This window comes from Corapipo altera, unplaced genomic scaffold, assembly GCF_003945725.1.
Source record: "Corapipo altera isolate COAL_440 unplaced genomic scaffold, ASM394572v1 268, whole genome shotgun sequence".
Classification (NCBI taxonomy): Eukaryota; Metazoa; Chordata; class Aves; order Passeriformes; family Pipridae; genus Corapipo; species Corapipo altera.
In genome coordinates this window covers 4095691-4117576 of record NW_020884901.1, presented here as the reverse complement: position 1 = coordinate 4117576, position 21886 = coordinate 4095691, and the positions used below count along the sequence as shown (strand labels likewise).

The window sequence follows — 21886 nt, the reverse complement described above, 5'->3', positions numbered from 1 at the left end:
CCGCACACCCGGGGTTATCCCGGGGTTATCCCGGGGCTGTCCCGGGGTCCCGCTCGCGGTTGGCTGTTCTCTGTCTCCACCCCGCGGTCTCTCCGGGCAGTGCAGTCGGTCCCGCCCCGCGCGCAGGAGCCGCCGCGGCCCCGCCGCCGAAATCCCGGGAATTCACGGAAAAACGAGCCCGCTCCGGGGACTGCTGAGGCTTCCTAGGGTATCGGCACCGCCGGGGTGGCACGGAAACAATGGGAGCATCCGCGGTTCTCCTGTTTTTGGGGAAGGGACAGAGGCGACGCAGCAAAGAGCGGCACCGCCGAGGGTTCCCGGCGCGGGCGATGATCCATCAAAGGGACCATTCCCACGGAAATCGCGTCTCCACTCGCTCATTTTACACTGCTGGGAGAGAGCTTCTGTAAGAACCGGCATAATTATTTTAATACAGTAAAATAAGTAATGTGATAAAATATTTCCTTTCCACATTTTAAATATTTTTGTTTCTTCGAATAGATTAGAATCCCTCTTTTCTTCTTCCTTTTTTTTCTTTGTTTGGTTTTGGTTTTGGGTTTTTCTTTAGGTTTTTAGTAATTTAAAATAGGAATTGGCTGTGTTAAAGAGGAAATGCTAACGTTTTTAAAGCAGGTATGATCCCAAATCATCGATAAAACGACACGGGATAAATTAAGACCTTCAGAAATAAAGGAGAGCAAGTGCTGCCTCACAGGTATCCAGCCAGAGATTCAGGAATGTACATCTGATCACATCCAGTGACGAGGTAAGATGCCAGCCCCTTACACTGCTTTACCTGTCAGCAGCAGTGAGAATTCAGTCCAAAATGAGTATCCAGCACACAAATAAAAAGCTGTTTTCCCCTAAAAATGGCCTCTGTGCTGTTTTACGTGTATTTGCCTAATGGCACAGGCTACCAGGATGATCCAGTGGGCTCCAAGGACACAATTCCACACCCCTGGGTTCCCATCCGTACTCACTGACTGCAGTGAGACTCGAGTTCAGTGAGGTTTTCTGCCTCAGTTTACCTGCCTGTGAGACAAAAGCCACTCTGAACTACCTCACAGGGGTGTGTCTAACCTGAAAGTTTCTAAAACTAGAAACAAAATGTATATTTGCACTATTCTTTTATTGCTTTGGCTTCCACAGACAGAATGCAGCACGAGGCAGCAACCACAGTTTGAACCCAGCAGACACATAATTTCCATTATCAACCAAGTTCCCTGTTTCCTCCTTATTTCTAATAGTTCAGCTCTACTGAAGAACACAGGGCTTGTAACAGCACAGAATTTGGCCTACAAACCCTTTTTTGATAGTGATAATAATAAAAAAAAGATAAACACGGTGTGATAAACATGGTGAAAAACATCTTGGCTTTTTACACCCAGAGCTGCTTCCCTGTGCCACGAGAAGGGAGGATGCTCATCCCTTACCAGGGATACCTGGTCTAGATCCCAAACAGTCCTGTGTCTCCTCTTCCCACTCCTCCTGACACCTCCCAGCCACATTAAAGGGACATTTAAAAATCTAAAGCAATACACAATTAAACAAAATAGAGAAATACACTATTAAATGTTCTGCTCATCATTAAAAAAGTCTGTTTCATACAGAAGCGTGATTCTGTGTATGACACTCTGTGAAACAGAGACAAAGGCAGAATTTAAGGTAAACTCCCCAAAAAAGGGGATGCTGCCAACAAGTAATGTGCTTTTCCTTCTGGTTTTTGTATAAAAACTCATGTGATATCCCCAACCTAAACTCCAAAGAGAAAAACACACAGAATTCAAGTCAGCAGCCCTTTGCTGAGGAAATAGTGTGCAAGGAAAGGAAAGTCCACTTTTCCAAGTTTTTAAGAATGACTGTCACCAATAAAGATCAATATAAGAGATTATAATCTCAGTAAGAGATTAATACTTCACATTTATATTGTACTTTGCTGTTTAAAAGCCCCTGACAACCACGAGGCCACAAATGGCCAAGGGCCACATCTTCACTCAAATCCATGAGGGTTTGTGACACTAATATTGGATTATTGACCCTCCAGCAACAGCAGGAATGGTGAATTCTGCTGGAAAACCAGGAGATTGGCAACCTTTGTATAGGCAGGATCATATCCACTACCTGACTGATCATCTCAATTGCTCCAGACAACAAACTGCACTCGTCTCTTAAATCAAACCACATTTCTTTGGCCTGGTCTGGCTTCCAGGATTGGCTTTTTTGAGGTGGTTTTTTTGTTGCTCTGTTTTTACTCCTAAGCGGGGTGGCCTTAAAAAATGTCTTTGTGGACCAAGTCTCGTTCCAGCTCTGAGTAGCTGTGAGACAGATACACCAATTTTGATTGTGGTATGTGGTGTAGAATAAAAAAAAAAATACATTCAAGATTTTCAAAAGAAGGAAAAGGGAATTCTAACTTACCATCTTGCAGTGATTCAACGCATAAAAAAGTAAAAATCAGGAAAGAAAACGACAACTTACTACCTATCTGCCTTCATGTAAAACTTTCTATGCTAAAACCTTGCATCTTTTATAAAAAGATGGCCACCTAAGACAAATTAAAAAAAAAAAATTAAATTTTATTTTGTTCTCTTGACCACCAATTTTCTCCAAGTAGGAAAAAAGACTGCTACCTATTTTCCATAAAAAAACCTTTGTAGCAGTCCCAGGGGAAAAGTCAAAAGTTTGACTTGAAAAACGGAGCTACTTCAAAAGCATTGTCAAACAGAGGTGAAGGTTTCTTAAAAATGCATAAATTAAAGTATGGTGTATTCATAAATATCTCCATAACTTTACACAGTCTATTTGTGGGTGAGGTGCACATATAGGGGAACATATAGAACTGCTATAAAACCAACTTGAATAAAGCAGAAAATCGATTTGTTTATTAGCTCCTGTTTGGACTCTGTGTGTGTGTGCGAAAAAATGAAAGAAAAATGGAGAGTTTTTTTCAATAATAAAAAGGGAGTTGCACTGCAGGGCCCCTAAAGCTTGTGAAAAATTAAACTCGACGGATTCAAACTGTCCTATTTCCACTTCAAAAGAGAAGAGGCACTGAGCTCTTCCCAACTTATCTTCAAACGCCCAGCACCCTAGAAAGTTTCTTTAAAAAAAATAAAGTCTCTAGTTCCCCCAAGCACTGTACCCGTTACTGTAGCTGCTGTCTCTCCCTCTTCTAATTATACCCATGTGAGTCTATTAATCAACTTGTAAATTATTTAGAGAGCCATGCGCTGTCTTCAGCCAGTACAAACACACTGCATGCAAAGACTCGCTGAAAACCAATGGAGCTCCCAAAGGGTCTCTCCAATGTTCAGACAGCTCACAGCTCGCCAGTACAGCTCTTAAAAACACGGAATAACACTCAGCTTTACCTCCTCAGATATAAAGATTTACTCAGCCTTTCAACTCTGAAGCTCCTTGCAAGTTTTTAACAAAGAGGAAGCGGCTCTATTGTCAGAGCTGTGTTTCACACTTAGTGATGAGAATATTAATTTCCTGTCAGAAAAAATAAAAATAAAAACAGCCCGAGTGTTTTCGGTGAGGCTGTGATCACAATCACCAGGGGACCCCAACTTTCAGAGGCTACACCAAAAAAGCACCCCTTTAAAACCATTCCAATTTAAAATACGGGGAAAAGAAATCTATATTTGTACAGTAATAGTTTTTATTAGGGAAAAAAAGGAGAAATTAGGGAATTCCAGATTTTACCCCCTACGTGCAGACTGCCATTGGGGACAGCTTCAGATATTACTGCTTGAAAAAACAGAAAAAGGAAGGGGGAAAAAAACAACACAGATTGTGTGTGTTCAACTCTAACAGGCTGCAAACGGTGCAGTGTTATCTGTCTTCCATGAATCAGCTCTCTTACCACCTGAATCTTCATTTTCCTGGAAAAAACCCACCCAATTACCCAAACTAATAGCAGTTCTCCCAGCTGAAAAGCAGAATCTTACTGGTTTGGGAGTGGGGATCTTTTCCCTCCCTGCTCTTCATGGTGTTTTCCAGTCATCTCACTGTTCTTCCCTCCATTTATTGCTGCCTCACAAACAGACATATTAATTAGCAGTGATCAGTCCATGCTATATCACCCTGAAAACTGGGCAGAATGACATACAAATTTCAACTGACTGATGACCTTCCCTATTTTTGTGATTTTTTTCATTAATAAGATGCAAACACCTCAAGGGGCAAACACCAGGGACATTTTGGGGTGAGGGGAAGCAAAAATGCTTTCTGCAATTTTTTTTTTCTCCCAGGGTATCAGATTCTGACAGGCACCTTTAAAATGATGAACACAGATCCTGTAGATGGAGGATAATTTAATTTTTAAGTTAATGTGTGCCCATGTTTTCAGTGAGACAGGTCCAGAAGTCAGTCTAGCCCTTCTCAGAACTGCAGGGACAAGAATTCTCCATAAAGGTCTTCTTCAAGCCTGTGGGGTCTAGGAGGGGTCTATCTACATCATCTGTCCAGGGAAGGACCAGTCTTCCAGAACATTTCAAACCAAATAAATGAATTTATGGAGTTGTCTGCTGCCTGTGGAGGGTTCTGGCCACTACAGTCACCTCTTACTCCAAATGAAAGTCTCCCCAGGCTGCCCAAGCAAATGGCATGAGCTAAATTTAGCATTATTGACCAAGATTTAATCTAACTGGAGTCAGTGAGCAGAAGACTGGTCTCAGGCTCCAATGCTGGTAATTTTCTGCCCAGAGTATAGTTACTGATAATTGCCCAGTATTCAGTGAAACCACAATATCCTAAAGGAACAGTCTGTGCATTTCAGACTGGTTGTCCAAAGCACAATTCCATGTTTATGACAGACAGAAAGCTGTCAGGTTGCTGAACTTATCACCAAAAATGCATTTTTCAATATCTAGTGTGCACCTACTAGACTAGTGTGTCCTGGGAATTAAAAAATTAATGGGCTCAAACATATCTAGGCTGCATTCATTAAGCAAAATAAATCCCCGTACACAAAATTGAGGAGTTTGATAAAAGCAGGTCTTTACGAGACAGCAAACACTAGAAAATACAGAAAATGGGAATGCACTGGGTTGCCTTCTGGGGTGAATAATAGAATTGTCTGGGCTGTTCCTGAAATACATGATGAATACCTGAGGAAGTACAGGAAAAACGGCACAAAGGATGTTTGTGAATCCTGAACCCATGAAGAGATGTGAGTTAGTCAAGCTGAACTAGAACAGTACAGACAGTGGAGAGCCTCAATAACTCAATAACAAGTCAGCTTTGAATAGGCTGGGGTTTGAGCCTTGTTATGACACCACAACATGCCCTGTTGGCATCTCTTAAATGACTAATTGCATGTGATCATTTGTGTCCATGAGAAGGGAAACACACTGAGATCAGTCCCCTGGGTGAGCATTTTAAGAATATATGAGGCACATCCTCCAGATTTCATGGCACGAGTTTCCTTTTGCCCAGTAATGATTTGAGTGCAACGTTTTTCATGGTCTGCCTCTGGTTCCACTGTTCTGTGACAGTGTCACTGGCATGATTCCTCACCCAAAGGACAAACTAAGCCCACCTACAGCTAGAAATGTAATGAAAATGGTGAAGTTCTAATTGCTTTCCTGTCACAACACTTTGATATTGACTGCACCAACTCTTTTCAAGTGAGATTTTCTTGAAACTGAATGTGGTCAATAATAGTGTGAGAATCTTTCCCCTGTTTTAACCTGGTTGTAACTCTGCAGCAAGAGAGCAAAGATGCAAAGGTTCTTTGCCTACCTTTCCTCTTCAGTACACTGCTTTATTTCATTTTCCCCAAGCCTCTTGTGAGGGCAGTAATGAATTCCTGTTAGTGTTTACTAATGTAAATTCATTCTTTGTTATCCCTGGGAGAGGAGGATTAGCAAAATGACAGAACTTATTATTTCTGGTATTGCTATATGATATTTATCTTTATTCAGCCCTTAATTTTGTGGTATGTCCCACTAAATAAAATATATATGTGCTTACAAGCAAAAACTAAGGGAGAATTTTTAGCATAATGTACACAAATATAGTTATGATCCCTATTAACATTCAGAAGTGTTGTACAGCTTTATTCTTGCATGCTGTATTAAAAAAATTAATCTAAATCTGAAATAACTTCTAATTTGGAGGAAGAAAGGAATTACAACTTCAATTTCATTTTCCTGAAATGAAAGCAGCTCCCTTGGACTAAGGATGTGCATATTTTTAGGACTGGCTAAAAATTATGACCTGTGCAGTTATTTTACTCTACTAGGAGTGCATTTGGTATCTCCTTAAAGGAACTTTAGTGGTTAGAATGAAGTTTATAAAGTATACAAAGAATATTTTAGTAAAGAAAGCTCATAAAGGACCTATCTTTGAATAAATAGACCATCCAAACTCCCATCTCAGCCATAAGTGAAATTTAGAGAGGGAGGCATTTACAGTGGTCGTCCTCCTTGTCACAGAGATGAGGAGAAAGTGAGACCATGAAAAAGACACAGACACAGAGCTTAAAATTATCTCAGTGTGTGAGTTACACACAAACAGCCACATTCAGGTCAACCAGACTGTACACGTGGAGAAGTTATTCCCACACAAGAACACCTCGGACCCACGGCATCAATAAACTGAGATCTCTTGCCTTGGAGTTAAATGGCCACTCTGAGCATCTCTAAACCAGAAAATCCTCTCCCACATCTCTGTGCCTGTTCCAGAGGACTCAGCTTCTCCCTTCCAGGCTGCAGAGATCCATGCTTTCCATTCCCATGGTTCCCAGATAAACTCCTATTCCCAGTAACATGGTGGCTGCCACAGGAAATTAATGAACTGAGTTACTCTATTATGAATAAATGCAACCCATTCACTAGAGACCAAGTTTAGAGTTAAAATATATTACCTTGTGGCTTGATAAAGTGCCTGACAGAGGGATAACATTCCCAAAGCTACAGGCTGCCAAAGGTCTTTTGGAAATGCTTAGAAAAGTCCCGAATCCCTTGGTCTGGTATCAAGGGAACCTCAGTTAATTTTACAGGCTCATGTTTCAGATCTGTCTAATTCAGTCTCAGAATTAAGCTATTGTGCAAAAAAAAAAAAAAAAAAAAAAAAAAAAGAGAGAGTTTCAAGCTTACCACCTACCCAGATAACTTTCTTTGCTAAAAATAAAAGGCAATGAAGATTTCTCTTTTCTCAGGGGCGGTTTGCTCAAAATTCCATTAAAACTGAAGCTTAACTGAGATTTCTCCATCTTCAGCACGTTTGCCTCCTTGTGTTTGTACCATTGGTAACTATTTGGCCTGCTGCCAGAAACAGGACTGAAAGTGCCTTTCCCAGGCCATTGTAATTTGGCAAAATAAACATTCTTCCATTCTTACTGCAATACAACTTCTCCCTTGTAACTACAGATCTGCTCTGTTTTTTAAAACCCACCACATACAGACAGCTCTCCTCGTGCAAGACAACTCACAGGCAGACAAGTTGAAGCTGCTGCCCTAAGGAGCTCACAGTATTTATGGTTTATCTGAAATCACTGCAGAGCCTTCCAAAAGCAAAGTATGCTTAACATCCTTCGTGGTTGTCCCCTCCTACAACCAAAAATGCTGATAGAAATGAAGTCCAAAGAAATTCGATGTTTAAAATATTTGTGTGGAAGTAGAGGAATCTAGAGTAGTGTTCTAGAAGTCAACACCCACATATTAAATGAGACACAATGCTGTGCTTTATAAGCAGTTTAACACAATAGTGTGCCTTAAAAATAATTTAAACATTTTAAAATTGTATTAGAATTCTGATTTAGAGATAAAACCACGGAATTCGAATTTTGAAATGCGCACAAGAAATCTGAATTTCACTGGAACACTGAATTATTTGCTTTGAAGATATAAAAAACCCCTCACAAATCTAACTTCTGCTGTGCAGTGCTACAAATCACATGGAATGGATGGAATTAATTGACTTCCAGGTTACTCTTAAGTAACTCGGATTAGAATCTGACCAAGAAAAGTTCACTCACAATTCATTTTTTGCCACAGATTTGTAACTATGGTGTAATGAGAGAACAACATGCCCTACCTGGCCATCCATTGTCAATGTAAGGCTTAATGAGTTCTCCAAGATTTGTGTTGTCTGCAACAGCTTCCTTTAGCAGTTGCCCACAGCAAACTAACAGGAAGGAAGAACAAAAAAGACACAAGGTTAAATTTTAAAAAGGAAGCAACAAAGAAAAGAAAAAAAAAACCAACAACCAGAAGCTGCATACTGGGATAGGGTCACTGAATAAAACAAAAGTTGTGTGTTTTTTGGGTTTGTTGTTAGGATTTATTTTTTTTTTGGCCAAGCAGAGCAAAAAGCAAAGAGAGGGAGAATATTGAATAAAAAAAAGAGAATATGTTTGGCAAAGAATGTATTAAAAATGGAGATAGAGAGATAGACATTAATCAAAAATGTTTCTGAAATAATAACTCAGGGGATTGCCAGTGGTTTTCACTTTTTATAAACTTGTAATTACTGAATAAAGTTACACCTGCTGAACAGTGTCTGAACCACACTGCTGGAGGTGCAGATAATGCACAGTTCAAGGAAGGGACTCCCTGGATCACTTAATGATCATGTAAGAATTACATTTAAAAAGCTGTGCTAATGCAACATTATCATTGACTTCAAATACACAGAGCACCAGGAGATGTAGATTTAAAGTTTTAGCCTTGTACATTGTTACTTTGGGCTTGGACAGCACTTGTTGACCCAAGTCATTGAGTCCCACCTGCCCCACACAGGTCAGATCCAACAGTCTTGTTTTCCAGAGAGGGAACCAAGGCATGGAAAGTTACACAGATCAGGGCTTTGACTCAGTTTTGGGAAGTATTATTTTACATTCACTCTGTACATTATTGCATGATCCCATCTATTAATAATCCTAATTTGACTCCACCTTTCCTGAAGTCAAAAGCACCAACATGCACCGACTTTAAAGGAAAAAGATTGAGCCCTTTCATCTGCTTCACCACTGCTAATCACACTGTTCAGCAAACAAGATTATTCCACAGCAACATTCCTGGGACAAAGCTGATAAAGTTTAATGTTTAAGTGATAATTTTAACTGTCACTAGTTGTCCTGGAGAAGCAAATTTATATTTACAATAAATAGTGTAAAAGGATAACAGAAACTCAAGTGCATAGGTCCCAATTTAAGAGATCCAAAATGTACACAGCTAAATTCAATTCAATTCACATGATATTTAAACATAGGTTTAAATTTTTAAGCCTGTGCTTCAATCCCAATGGCTTAATTGGAAATAAAGAGGGATTTATTTAGTATACATTGAACAAACATTAATGAAACAAACTTGCCTTTGTTTAACTAAGAGAATATGACTAATCAGCAAATTTTACAGATATTAGACATTGCTTTAAAATAATTTATAGTTATTCTACTATTAGAAGATGTTATAGAGCACTTAAAATACTGCACCAGTCCTGTAACCAAGCTGCACACTCATATTACAGAAGTTTGTAACATTTGCATGCCAACCATGAACAAGTCTAATTCAGAATTTTTTGGGCCTCTTTTACAAAAGAAAGAGAATGTATTTTTCACTAATTCCTTCATTTTCTCACATGTTCCTTCAGATGTGCAGAACCTGAGTATTTATTAAAGTTCAGAGTAAATTCTATTTTAAAAGTGCCCCAGTTTTGGTCAGACAGCTGAAACTGCAAAGACATTACTCATAATCCACTGGTCCACAGAAGAATTCAGAGCACTACAGGAATCTAACAATGGGAAAATACGGATCTAAAGGGCATAAAAATGATGAAATGATGACTAAAAAAATGTTAGAGCTGGTTTGTCACAGCACAAATGCTTGGTTTATACTTCTTCATTCAAATACTTTTTACTTCTCTCAAAACCCTGACATCCATAGCAAGGGACAGACAGAGACATTTTACGAGCAAGTAAGAAAGACAGCAAAAGATAAATGATCAAAACCAGAGGAAGGGGGAATTGAGCAAAGTGCATATTTACTGAGAACTTACTGTTGACAACACCGTATTTCTGAGCTATTAGTGCTGCCTGCAGGCTCTTCCCACTGCCTGGGGGGCCACAAAAGATGATCCGTGGGGTAAAGGGGGCGGCTGATCTGTGCCGTGTCTGGACATAGGTAAGAACTAGAACATGAGAGAAAGGCAAGAAATACAGTTTTTAGCCTATTTTCTTAAAAAAAAAATTCATTAACTTCTCTCTTCTTTAAAAAAAGGTTGTCATGTTGATGATCATGATTTAATCACTGAAACATCCAGACATGCAACCAAAATAAAACTGTCCCATCAGCAACTTACTCTGAGAGGCATTTTAGGAATCTTACCATCATTACACTCTTCTGCTTTCTTTCATCAGTAGCTGTGAAACCATTTTAAAGAGCAGATTCAATTAATAATTGCTCCTTTACCATCTTGTTTTTAGTAGAAGTAATTTTTGCTTGATAGCTGCAATTTTACCATGCAAATTATAGAGGGCTATAATTACATTTAATACTTTCTGCAGTTTCTGAACAAATATTTAAGTGTAAAAACTCAGGATGTTAAATTAATGACATTTATCCAGCTGTGTGTGATTAGGGCTCCTAATTACAACACTACAGACTTGTAGCACAGAGTGTCACAACACAGCACTGACAACACAAACCTGAGTATCTATGTTTTTTTCTTTTGTCCATCATTTTTGTGTAATATGCAAAGAATGTTTGAGCTTCTCTGTCTGATTCCACTCATTTGCTGGGCATCATTCACCTGAATTTTGTATCATGCAGGAAACAGAACCTTCAGGTCAACGTGCAGGTTATGAGAGCTTTGGAAAGGCCACAGGATATGTGAAGCAGCATCAATGTTCCCATATTATAGAGATCTGAACATTGTTACAATCTCAAAACAGTAATTGAGAGATCACTAAGAAGCCAAAAGATGTCTCAGCTTGGCAGTGAGGACATATTGGGATTGAATTTGGACATGGCCAAACACTCTCACTCCTTGTGCCCATTTTGTGGCCAACAATACCAGAGGAGGAGCAGCTCAGGCTGCAGCCTCACTCAGCTTTTGTGTGTTCTTCAGTTCCAATAAAAGACCCTCCAAAGAGTCCTTGTAATAAAACAGTATTTTAGTTTAAGCAATAAGACAAGCTTGTTTGTATGAATCAGAAGCCCATTTTAAAAAAAAAGCACAAAAGGGTTGGTGGAGAACATCCCAAGGGATCAGTATTTTAACTGGTCAACACCTTGTTCTCAGTTTTTCTGAGAACCTTTTCTTTGGTATCCTTAAAAAATCTTTTCTAATAAAGAAGCATCTCCAGCAAACTCCAGCCTGCAATTTCTAGAGAGCAAACCTAAAGCATTGAGAAACTCAAACTGCAACCCCGTGGGATCATATCCCATCATATCCCATCAGATCTTCCTGCAGTGCCACAAGCTGTGCTGGGATCCCACACCACCAACTGAATTTGAAGTCACATCTCCTTGCACAGGGTAGCAGCAACTGCATTGAACTTTACAAAATGTTATAATCATGTGAAACAATCCACAATATTACTAATATTCATGACAGATCTCCTCTCTCGTTTTGATCTCTTGCTGGAGCAATAGAAGTACTTAACAAAAACATCTGGAAAATCATAACAGAAAATAGTGTGTTTGCTGCATAACTTCCTAAACCCCAAGTATCAGCTACCCAAGCAGTGCTCCAGTTATTCTGAACATTTTCCATAACCCAGTGTATTGAAAAGCACAAACATTACAGGCAAAGCACCCTGCTTACAAATGATGCTTAATTTGCAGTAAATAACCAAGTTAATTAGGAGTAATGATCCCCTAGACAGTCTCCACATCTAATTATTCTTTAAAAAAAAAATCTGGCTGCTTGATGCACCGCAGAAAAAAAGATCTAGAGAGGATTTTTTCATTCCAGTTTTCAATTTATCTCACTACATTATTAATTAATAATAATTAATATTCAGGCACTCACATTTTTATTTACAATTCAAGGCATGAATTCTTTATGAATGATGATATGAACTTTTAAATTTAATTAAGTAATTTAGAGGTAATTAATGTGTAAATTCAGAATATAAACTTCCTACTTGTTTATCTTAAAAGTGCAGCACTCGTTATTAAAAAAAAAGACTTTTTGAGATGCAAAATTACTGGGATATAACAGATCATCTGCAGACTGACAGCTACAAAGTACATCATCAATTGGTCTTTCTGGCAGTTTCCTTATTCTCTTCTAGAAGGATCAACATTAGAAGTCAGATTGCATTACAGTCAAGCAAAGCAAACAAGAATTGTTGAACAGAAAAGCCACCAGCACAAACAGCTTTTACACAATGAAATGTTACTGGCTTTGAACTACTCCTGCTTCTTGTTATCAGAGTTTGGAAGGTACCAGCCCTTTGGGAGATCAGCAATTGAGCCACAAGGCTCCCTTTTAGAGAGAGACCCACAGAAATAACGGTGGCATTTGCTCACCCGAGCCCGCTGTTCCTTGGCAGGACTGTGCAACTCAGGCTTTCCAGTGATCTGCACTTACTCCAGTCCTGTAAAATAATTACCAGGAACAGCCCAAATGCTGCACTAGAGAGAACACAACCCAGCTGGGAGCCATCTGTGTTGACTAATCCTACAAAGTGTCTCTAACAGCCGGGAACCACCTTTCCAACAGGACTTTCCCAACTGTCAGATTTGCCATGAAGTCCATATTTACCCTGGGAGAGCACATCCACGGAAGGCTGGTCTGCATTGATCGACTTCAGAACTTTCTGGTAGATCTGGAAAACCTCAGGGAAGTTTCTGTGATATTCCAGCAGTTTCTTGGACACCTCTTGTTCAGACAGATCCTCTGGTTTCACCAGCCGCTCCTGCACCAGGGGATCACTCGGCCAGTCGAAGGTTGTGTGATAAACCTCTGCAAGTCAGATTGGGAACTAAGAGCATGACTTAATAGGTCTCCAGCTAGAGAATGTCCCTCCAAATTCCCCTCCTAAAACATTCAACTTGATTTTTTTACTGAGTAACATTAGAATTTTATTTTGTGATGGATGATTGATAATAAAACTCGACAGACCATACACAGCAAAATCTGTTTGACAGTGATTTAATGGAAGATACCTAAAAGCATATTTGCACCTCAGAAACAAAACAGGACCTGGCAGAGATGCACAGCAAAATTCTAAGCTCAAATGGACAGATTTAACCTTCAAATATTCTGTACTGCCATAGTCTGCTGTTTGCAGGCTGAATACTGAGCTTCACATTTCCCTATATTTTATTGACACTGAAAATAATGCAACATCAACAAATACTGTTTTCAAACAGTTTACATTTATAATTAGAAATCCCTACTGATTCTTAAAGGGATAGCATTTAAATTTTAATCCAACAATGATTTTGAGACCACTCCAGTTTGTAGTGGAGATCAGGAACAAACACATACAGCACCTTGTGTGAGGGGATCAAGCCTTTTCCCACTGTTCCTCTCAATCAACACGGTGTCTGACGCATAAAGCATAACTAGGCAGCAAAAAAGGAAAAAAGAAGAAAAAAGAAAAAAACCTGTAGCTGTTGTTAGTTACTTGCTTTATTTCCTGTAACTGTTTAAATGTGTCCTAATATTAAAGGTGGCCGAATGCCCTTAAAGCAGATTTGCCTCATTCTTATTTCCCACTATTCTCCATGCAAATATTTTAATTCACTTTTAATCAGCATTTTGCTTCACCTACTAGACAATATAGTGGGATAAAATATCCATGAATCCAGTACCCATGAGCATTGGCTGTGCCTTCTATCCCTACCAATTAACAACTGTCTCTGGAGCCTGGGACAGAAAAACCACAAAGCACCTGGGACTGATTCTCTTCTATACCACAAACCACTACTTTTCACCCAGGTGCTTTGGTAGTGAGACCAGTGAAACTTATTTTTTTATAACCTCACAGAAAAGTGTTCAAACTTGATTAGAAGCATCAAAAGATGGAGCATCTGTCAGCTCCCTGGGTTGCTTTTGGCTAATCATCATCGCAGTTAAACACTGTAATTTAATTACTATTTCCAGTGCATTTGATTATTGTTTCAAACAAGTTCTTTTTATGATTTTCTTCTCTGTATCAAATAGCTCTTTCAGGCACTTTTCTCCCTATTAAGGTACTCACACGTCGTAAATCTCATCTCCTCTCAATCTTCTTTTTGATTAACTAGACAGACTGAGCTTTAAGATTCTCATTCAGGTCTTGGTGGCACAGATATAATTGTGAGCAAAACTCAACTTCAGATGTTATTAGGTATATTAAAAATACATGCAAGTACTAGACATTAAACATTTTTGCCTAACTCTATTGCAGCAATTCTGAATTCTTCATTAACAGTCAAATATCATCCAAATCAAATCCAAAGTGACAATTCATCAAGTTGGATAACGTTCTGTTCAGTGTGCACTGGCAAGCTCTACATTTATCATTTCACACTGTATTCCACACAACTGTAATGATTTCTTACATTCTCAGTAGGTCCTTTAACTATATTAATTTGGGACAACTGGCTTCTCCTACGTGGCAAGGGCAGCTGTCAAGGTCTTGTCTATCAGCCCTTTGCCAGGAAACAAATGTTCTGTCCAAATCAAGGCAGAATCTACCCTTGCTCTGAAAGGTCAGGCTTAAAATCACGATGTTTCCACTTCACTTGGTCAAGTTTATATTCTCTAATTCAACAGAAGCGTGAATTTGTATTTTAGTACACGAGGAACTGATTTAATCAGAGGATAAAGGCTGATTTTTAGAGATGGAAGTCAGAAGCAAAGCTACTTGTAGCTGCTCAGAGGCACTGCAGGGGCTTGGATTCACAGAACTCTGATGTGTAAGAAGAAAAAGGTTCATGTGTGAAAGACAGGGTTTAAAGTCTCACAAGTTATCTCAGGTTTCCAAGTGAATCTGAACCATTCTGAAATATTCTGCTGTCTGGTGACTGGTGTCCCAGCACCACTATTGGATTTATTGAGGATTTTTTGGGACAAATGCTTCTAGTATTTCCTACTGGATGCAATCACACATAAACCTTGTGCTGCTTACCAACATGTCTAGGAAAGATGCCAAAGGACTGCAGCATCCATGCCTGTTCCTGATTTTCAGGGAAGCCTTCCAAAATCCATCCCTATTGAACAAAAACATGAAACAGTTATTGATCCTGGAAGAGAAAAAAAATCAAAAATTAATACTAAATATCAGTGCTGTTTGCACAAAAATTACCTCATTCTCATCCCACAACAGCACAGGATTTCTCATGGATGCTTGTGAGAGAAGAAAGCAAACATGAGCACTGATATCTTTGTGAAATGCATGCACTGATACCACTGCCACAGAGCAAGGGGAACTTAGGGGTTGCAGCAGTGATTTTTTTCCCCCCACATTTCAATCTTAAAATAAAAAAGCAAACCAACTTCTATCTTGAATAAAAACAGCCCCAAACAATTTCTACAGTTTTGAAATATTCAAAAGGATATCAGCCCACACTGTGTATATATAAAAAAAAAAGAAGCTAAACAAATCTAAAGACAGATTTAATGCCAAGAACACTGAGGAAAATATGCACGCTTTCATTATTTTCTTAAATTATACAGGAAAACTCACAGTAATGGAACCAGCGTTCCCAGAGCTAATGAAGCAACAGAGCAAAAGAAAGAAAAAAGAAAAAAGAGCCTTTTGCTCCCTTAAGTCCTTGTTATAGCCAGCTAAGTGTTGGATTGAGCATCTTTAAAAAAACATTTACAGATCTGTGAAATACCGTAGGAGAGCTGCTGCCTCACTCAGTTTTTGTCTGATGCAGTATTTGAAATCTAATCCACTTCTCAGTCTCAAGCCTGAATCTTCTGAACTTTCCCTAATTTATCTGTTAGTTGCTTGACCACACATGTCCTTGTTCTATGCTATACCCCAAAAGAACTTTGGGATACTACAATAAATCTGGGAGCCATCTTTGCACCGAAATAAAGGAGATATTTTAATATTGCATTAGCTGGCAATCATTATCATCTCCACATAAATCTGATGCTCTGTCAGTGTGGGGTCCAAGGTATTTCAGGGAAACATATCTCCACAACTTCTGTAGGAGGGAATGAGCCATTCCAATTACTCAGGAAAATAGAGTAGACTATTTAAAATCCCTTAATTAGCCTGGTTTCAGGAACGTGTCATCCTGCTGATACCTGTAGAAAATAAGAGACTCAAGTAACTGCAAGGCATTTTTGCCACTCCCAGTGTTTGCTCTGCCGAATTGGAATGAACCACTGGCTAAGGTCACACAGGTGCTGAGAAATCAATTTATCCCCTGGGACTTGCAGGAGGCAAAGCTGCACAATATTTGTACTGGTGTGCTCAGAACTTCAGCACTAGTTTGGAATATATTGTGTACAAAATAGATATATATATAGGCCCAGATCTTCTTCTAGGGAGAAATGGCATCTGAGGTCTGAAGCAAATAAATTGGTGCCAATTTACACAGGCTACAAATGTGGCTTGTTTTCTCCACCCCAATAGCAACACTTTTGGAGACTAAAACAAAACAAATGAAAAAAAAACCCAAACCAAAAAACACTCACAGAACCTGATGTCACTACTGCTTATTGCTCAAATCACATAATGTGCAACAGGCAGTGAACACAATATTGTATTTTAACAATCCATAGCAAACTTCTAGAGGTTTATACACAAATTTCAAAGGCAATAAGCAACTTTATAGCTAAAAGTTTTTTCTGTTTAGGAAAACATAGCTCAATAAATACCTTCCTGCAACAAATACATTTTAGGGCATTAAACAAATGCAAAATAAACACACGGCACAAAAATAGTGAGCATTTTGGAGCTGATTTCCAAAGGTCTCTGAGTTCCAGGGTATCAGTCAGTCCCTAATTAGAATACATTATCCATCTACTTGACACTTCAGTGAAATGTCTATTCCACCACAGAGCTGCAGCTTTGTTCAGAACAGGTTTATTGATATTCTGCTGCATTCCCTCTCCATACCCCCAGTGGCTTGGTTCTGTTTTATCACACATCAAAAAGGCCGTATGCTCAGGGCACCCCATGCACAGCTCAGAGCTGGAGGTCTGAACAGCTGCAAGTAGTGTGGTATCACAGGAGGGACAAGCTCCAAGCAGATGTCACAGATAAAAAAAAAAAAAAAAAAGGGAAAAAAAAAAGAGGGGAAAAAAAAAAGAGTGAAAAGGGAGTGTGGCTTGGGAGTGAAGCAAGAGGAAGCGAGACACAGCAGAGCAAGACCTGACTTAAAATATGCCTATCATGCTTTATGCAAACACTGGTCTTTTTTGCCCTCCTGACTATCATTAAAGTGTAATTAGTAACTTCACATGGTAAATTTGTTTCTTTAAGAAGCCATCTATTTTTTGTTCTTGATAGCAGTAACCTCACAGCCACGCACGGGTGGCACCTCATCACACCAAGGGTGGAACAAAGGCTAAAAGTGACTAATTCCATGGTGCTTTTACTCTGTGGCCACTGTTCCCTCTCCTTCAGCTGGAAATCTCCATCCTTTCCCACATTAAATAGTGCATTCTGCTGCTGCCTTAAAGCCAGGTGAGGTGATCCTTGGAGACCCAGGCCATGCTGAAAAAACCAGCGACAAGGAAGCACTTTCAAAGGCATCACTCTCCTCTCCAGACCTCGGGAATCTGGAGGAAAGGAAATGCTCAAGGTCACTCCCAAATGCACATCTCCCTCCTTTGCTTGCAGTACTCTCAGCTATAATACCAAGCCTACAACTTTCACACTTTCCACCACAATAATAACGACTTGGGTATTCAAGTTCTCTCTTGTTATTTGACCTGTACATCCTCCATAGTTTTTTTTAATTACAAAATCCAAAACTGACAGTGCTTTTGAATAACGAGAAGGGATAGCACACAGAAATAATGCTGAATTACGTGGCATGTCTGAAACAAATCTCAGCCACAAGCCTAAAGATCAAAGGTCATGAATACGTTGCTTTTAGGAAAACAATCACAACAATTTTCCCACATCATTATTCAGTGGTTTTGAATAAGTATTACATGGTTTTCACTTCCAGCTGGAGACAGGGGGCAGACAATAACACAAAAATGTATCAGTAATAGCTTTGCCAGTATGGATGTAAAATTCTGGAGATTTTCAGACCTCAGCAGACTGAGGAGTGCATTAGAAATATGGTCACCCCAGCTCCTGCAGTGTGGATGATGGAAGAAGCTCAAGCCTTACTAGAAAGAAACCTTTTATCCCCCACATTATTTTTGTTGGTTAAGCAAGATGCAAAGCTATTTTTAAAAGTCCCATTCTTGTCAGAAAGCAGAAAAGGTGGTGAATGGGCAGATTCTCTCCCCAGATAAATCTGTGTAACATCACGTTCTTTACATGGAGTTTCACAGAGACAACATGATGATCTTCAGCTACCAAGGTAAAACCAAGAAGAACCAAGAGCCATTGCTCCTCTTTGTCTTCCCTTTCAAGGACAGCCACTGCTCTTCTGGACTGTTTAATACCCCTCTAAAGTCATTCTGCCACTTGTTTTGTGTGAATCACTGGCCTAGGATTAGTTTCTAAAGATCCTAAGACTCCAGGAAGGTGGCCCAGCTTTCTCTCAAATACATCCTCTAGCAATCTTTCCACTGGCTTTCTCCAGTTCCACGAATTCCCACCACAATCCCAGCAGTCAGAGGGGCTGCAGTCAACCTGTACAACCCTGGAAGAAGAAAAGTCTCCATATCAGCTTCACAAGTCCCATAATGTTTGCAATAAGTTTTCTGGGTGTGCTGGAAAACCTCCCCATCTGATGCCTCGCAGTCCTGACCACATTTGTGTTAGAAGAACACATAACACAGAGTCCCAGCAGAGCTGTTGATCAATAAGAATGTTCTCCTCAGAGAATGCCTGTGACATCCATAAACCTGGGAGTGTCAAAACAACGGCACAAAAAATCCTGTGTTCCTACTGTCAGTGGGATGAAAGCCCTACAATTAATGCCAAGCCAATGACACCACAAGGGGAAATAAAACAAACAGCTGGTGGTAGTGTGGTCCAACACACTGCTCCTAATCTATTAACATTCTCAGTAAAAACATGCTGACTCACATTTTGAAAGAAATGGCATAAATCTGTTCAAATGATGTAAAAAATCCACAGCATTAATTCTATTTTGAATCACACAAGGAAAATATTGCAATTCAAATGCATAGATCCTCTTTTGAAAGGCAAACACAGAGTGATCACAAATTACTATCTGTTAGTGTAAAGATTTTTAACAACCATCACACTTTTGGAAAACCAATTATGTGGTTTTCCTAAAAACAGCTGAAACCTTAACCAAACTGATAACATCCACTCCATTCTTGCTGAATGTCAGGGAAGCTTTATAAAGGTTTATTCCCCCCTAGTTGTGTAAGACATCCAGCTCTAATTCAGTGCTGCTGGTGATAACAGTAAGAACATAAAATGTAGGCAGGGCTCTATGCAGCTGTTGGCATTTTAACCAGCTTGTCACCTTACTCAGAGTTTTACATGACCTAATATTTAAAATAACTCACTGGGAGATCCTCCCCTCACTATTGACAGGAGAACTAGAGCCATGCCAACAATTATAGAAAGCATGGAGCAAAAAAGCATGGGGTGGATGCAGCCTTTGGAAAGCAATGGAAATTAGCAGTTGAAAACATACATTTTTTTGATCAGGTAAAGACACATATGGGGAATATAACTTGGAGAGGTTTTAGAGCTGTTATAAAAGCCCTAAACTGAAGAGTTATTCACCTACTTGCTAGTTTACAACACCTCCTGTCATTCAGCAGCTCTCCTCCAGAGAGTATTAGGGGACAGATTGCCCCAGCAACTCCTACCTGTGAGAGAGCATGTGAGAAAATATTTAACCAAACTACTGAAAATAAGAGGGAACCTTCCCTGTCCTACCTGCTACAAGCACAACCAGAGGAGCTGTTTGTGTTCACCTGAGGGGTCTGACACCACCCAAAGCCTGGTAGTCAGGAAAGCAGCTCCTGTCTTAGTTTATCATCTTCCTTACTTGCTCTCATTTCTACAGGTTTAGAGATATTTTAAACATTCTCACTCGAGGAAGAAGCATCACCTGAGATCGATGTTGCACATCTTGCCCCAAGGACAAGGTAGTAAATCACACAGTCACCTGACTTGCTGTATATCCATGATATCTCATTGCACTGCCTGCATAAAAAATGTTGACATTCATAGTCATTTTTCTGCTGCTCATTTGCTGGTATATCCAGAGTTGACAATATTGGTTTCTACAGCTACACTCTTTAATCCAAAATTCCACAAAAATGAACAAGACAGTACACCACATGTGTGTTTTTAAACAGGCTCTCCTGCCAACTGAAGGGCCTAAGTCCTGTGTGAATTTATTGTAGAGAAACAAATATACCAAGTACTACCATATATTTGATCTGGCTGCTAAGTAACTGTAATGAGTCAAAATAAAATAAAACAGCTCAGCTAAAAAGACCTTCAAGGGAAACCAGACTGACCCATATAATTCAAGCACAGTGACTAGCAATGCAAAAGTTTAATTCTACTTTGTAAATTTAAAATTAATAGACCAATTATGAAGTAAGGGATACAGTATTTTGTGAAGAACAATTGATACCCCTTAGGTTTTCTGCCAATCCCTTCACTCCTTTCTTTCTAAGGATCCAAGAAATCATTGTTTCAGTCTCCCAGATGATGAAGCATGGAGCAAGAAACACAGGATTCTAAATCACACCAAAAAATGGTCCACTTGGAAAAGAAGGTGGGGGGGGTCATGTCCTTCTACATAATGTACTAGAACATTCTTCCAGTGCAGGAAGGGAACCCCGAAACAACAGCTTGGTTTGGTTCAGTTTCATCATTCTTTTCAGTAACACTAAAAACCAGCAGGCAGCATTAAAAGTTAAATTCTCATGCAAGCAGTGGCTTAGATATTGGGATAGGTCAAGGTTTAGCTATTGCTAGTTCTAAAACTACTGCTTAAAGAGAGCAGCAGCTGCCCCTGGCTGCAGCTCTGTGCTCTCAACAGAGATGTGACATGGACACACAGATGTCTTCCAGCAAACTTCTCCAGCAGGAAATGTAAGAGACCACATCTCCACATATTCATTATCATCCTGACCAAGTTCTCCTTTCCACAGTTCCCACACAGTGACTCTGATCCAGCTTACATAAGGCAGGTCCATTGTAAGACACCTTCACTACTGGCTTAGGTTAAGACAGTTGCCTTTGCACCGAGGCACAGGAATCTTTGGCAACCACTCATGTCATCAGAGTTCTAAAAGCTGAAACCTTCAATCAGGTGCAGAATTTTTTTTTACTTATTCTTGCTAGTTTTGTTGATGTTTCCCTCTACCTGCAAACACCTCTGCACTACGGAATTACCATCCTAAAAACTGCAAGTGGCCCAGCCCCTGAGATGATTTTGTTTTATGTGGATGGAAGGATCCAGCCTGCAGATCATTGCAGACTGCACCAAAAATCACAGAGACAGAAGCAGAAGACATGAAGCTTTCAGCATTTCCACCTTCTTTTGGTGTCTAATGCTAAGAAGCTTTAGGAAGCAATTTTCACACTTCAATGAAATGTTAATTACCTGCCCTGCTTTATTCAACAAGGTGGATGTTGATGATGATGTTGAGAAGCATCAGATTTTATTATAAAACTCTGAGCCTGGCAGTATCTGCATGAGGTGAGGAAGTTCTACCTGTCCCCTGACTCAAAGGGGTGTTACAGTGCCTGCTCTGAAAACATGGACTATTGAGAAAAAAGCTGTTTAGTCCTTCATGAACACAACACCTATTTTGGACTGGACTTTTTCCTCTCAAGAATTGCATC

The 21886-nt window shown here is 39.6% G+C and overlaps 1 protein-coding gene across 5 annotated transcripts in view; it reads right to left on the bottom strand.

The window, feature by feature from the left end:
- The window catches only part of AK8 (adenylate kinase 8), a 67318-nt gene that overhangs the window by 32057 nt on the left and 13375 nt on the right, over positions 1 to 21886 (bottom strand). For 4 of the 5 annotated variants that reach the window (XM_027650026.1, XM_027650027.1, XM_027650030.1 and 1 more), the window contains 5 exons: positions 15080 to 15161; positions 13458 to 13529; positions 12724 to 12924; positions 10009 to 10140; positions 8047 to 8136 (listed from right to left, as the gene is read on the bottom strand). In XM_027650026.1, coding sequence (XP_027505827.1) covers positions 8047 to 8136; positions 10009 to 10140; positions 12724 to 12924; positions 13458 to 13529; positions 15080 to 15161 — 577 coding nt within the window. The remainder of the gene's footprint in view (positions 1 to 8046; positions 8137 to 10008; positions 10141 to 12723; positions 12925 to 13457; positions 13530 to 15079; positions 15162 to 21886) is intronic. The other variant, XM_027650028.1, reaches the window with a different exon arrangement.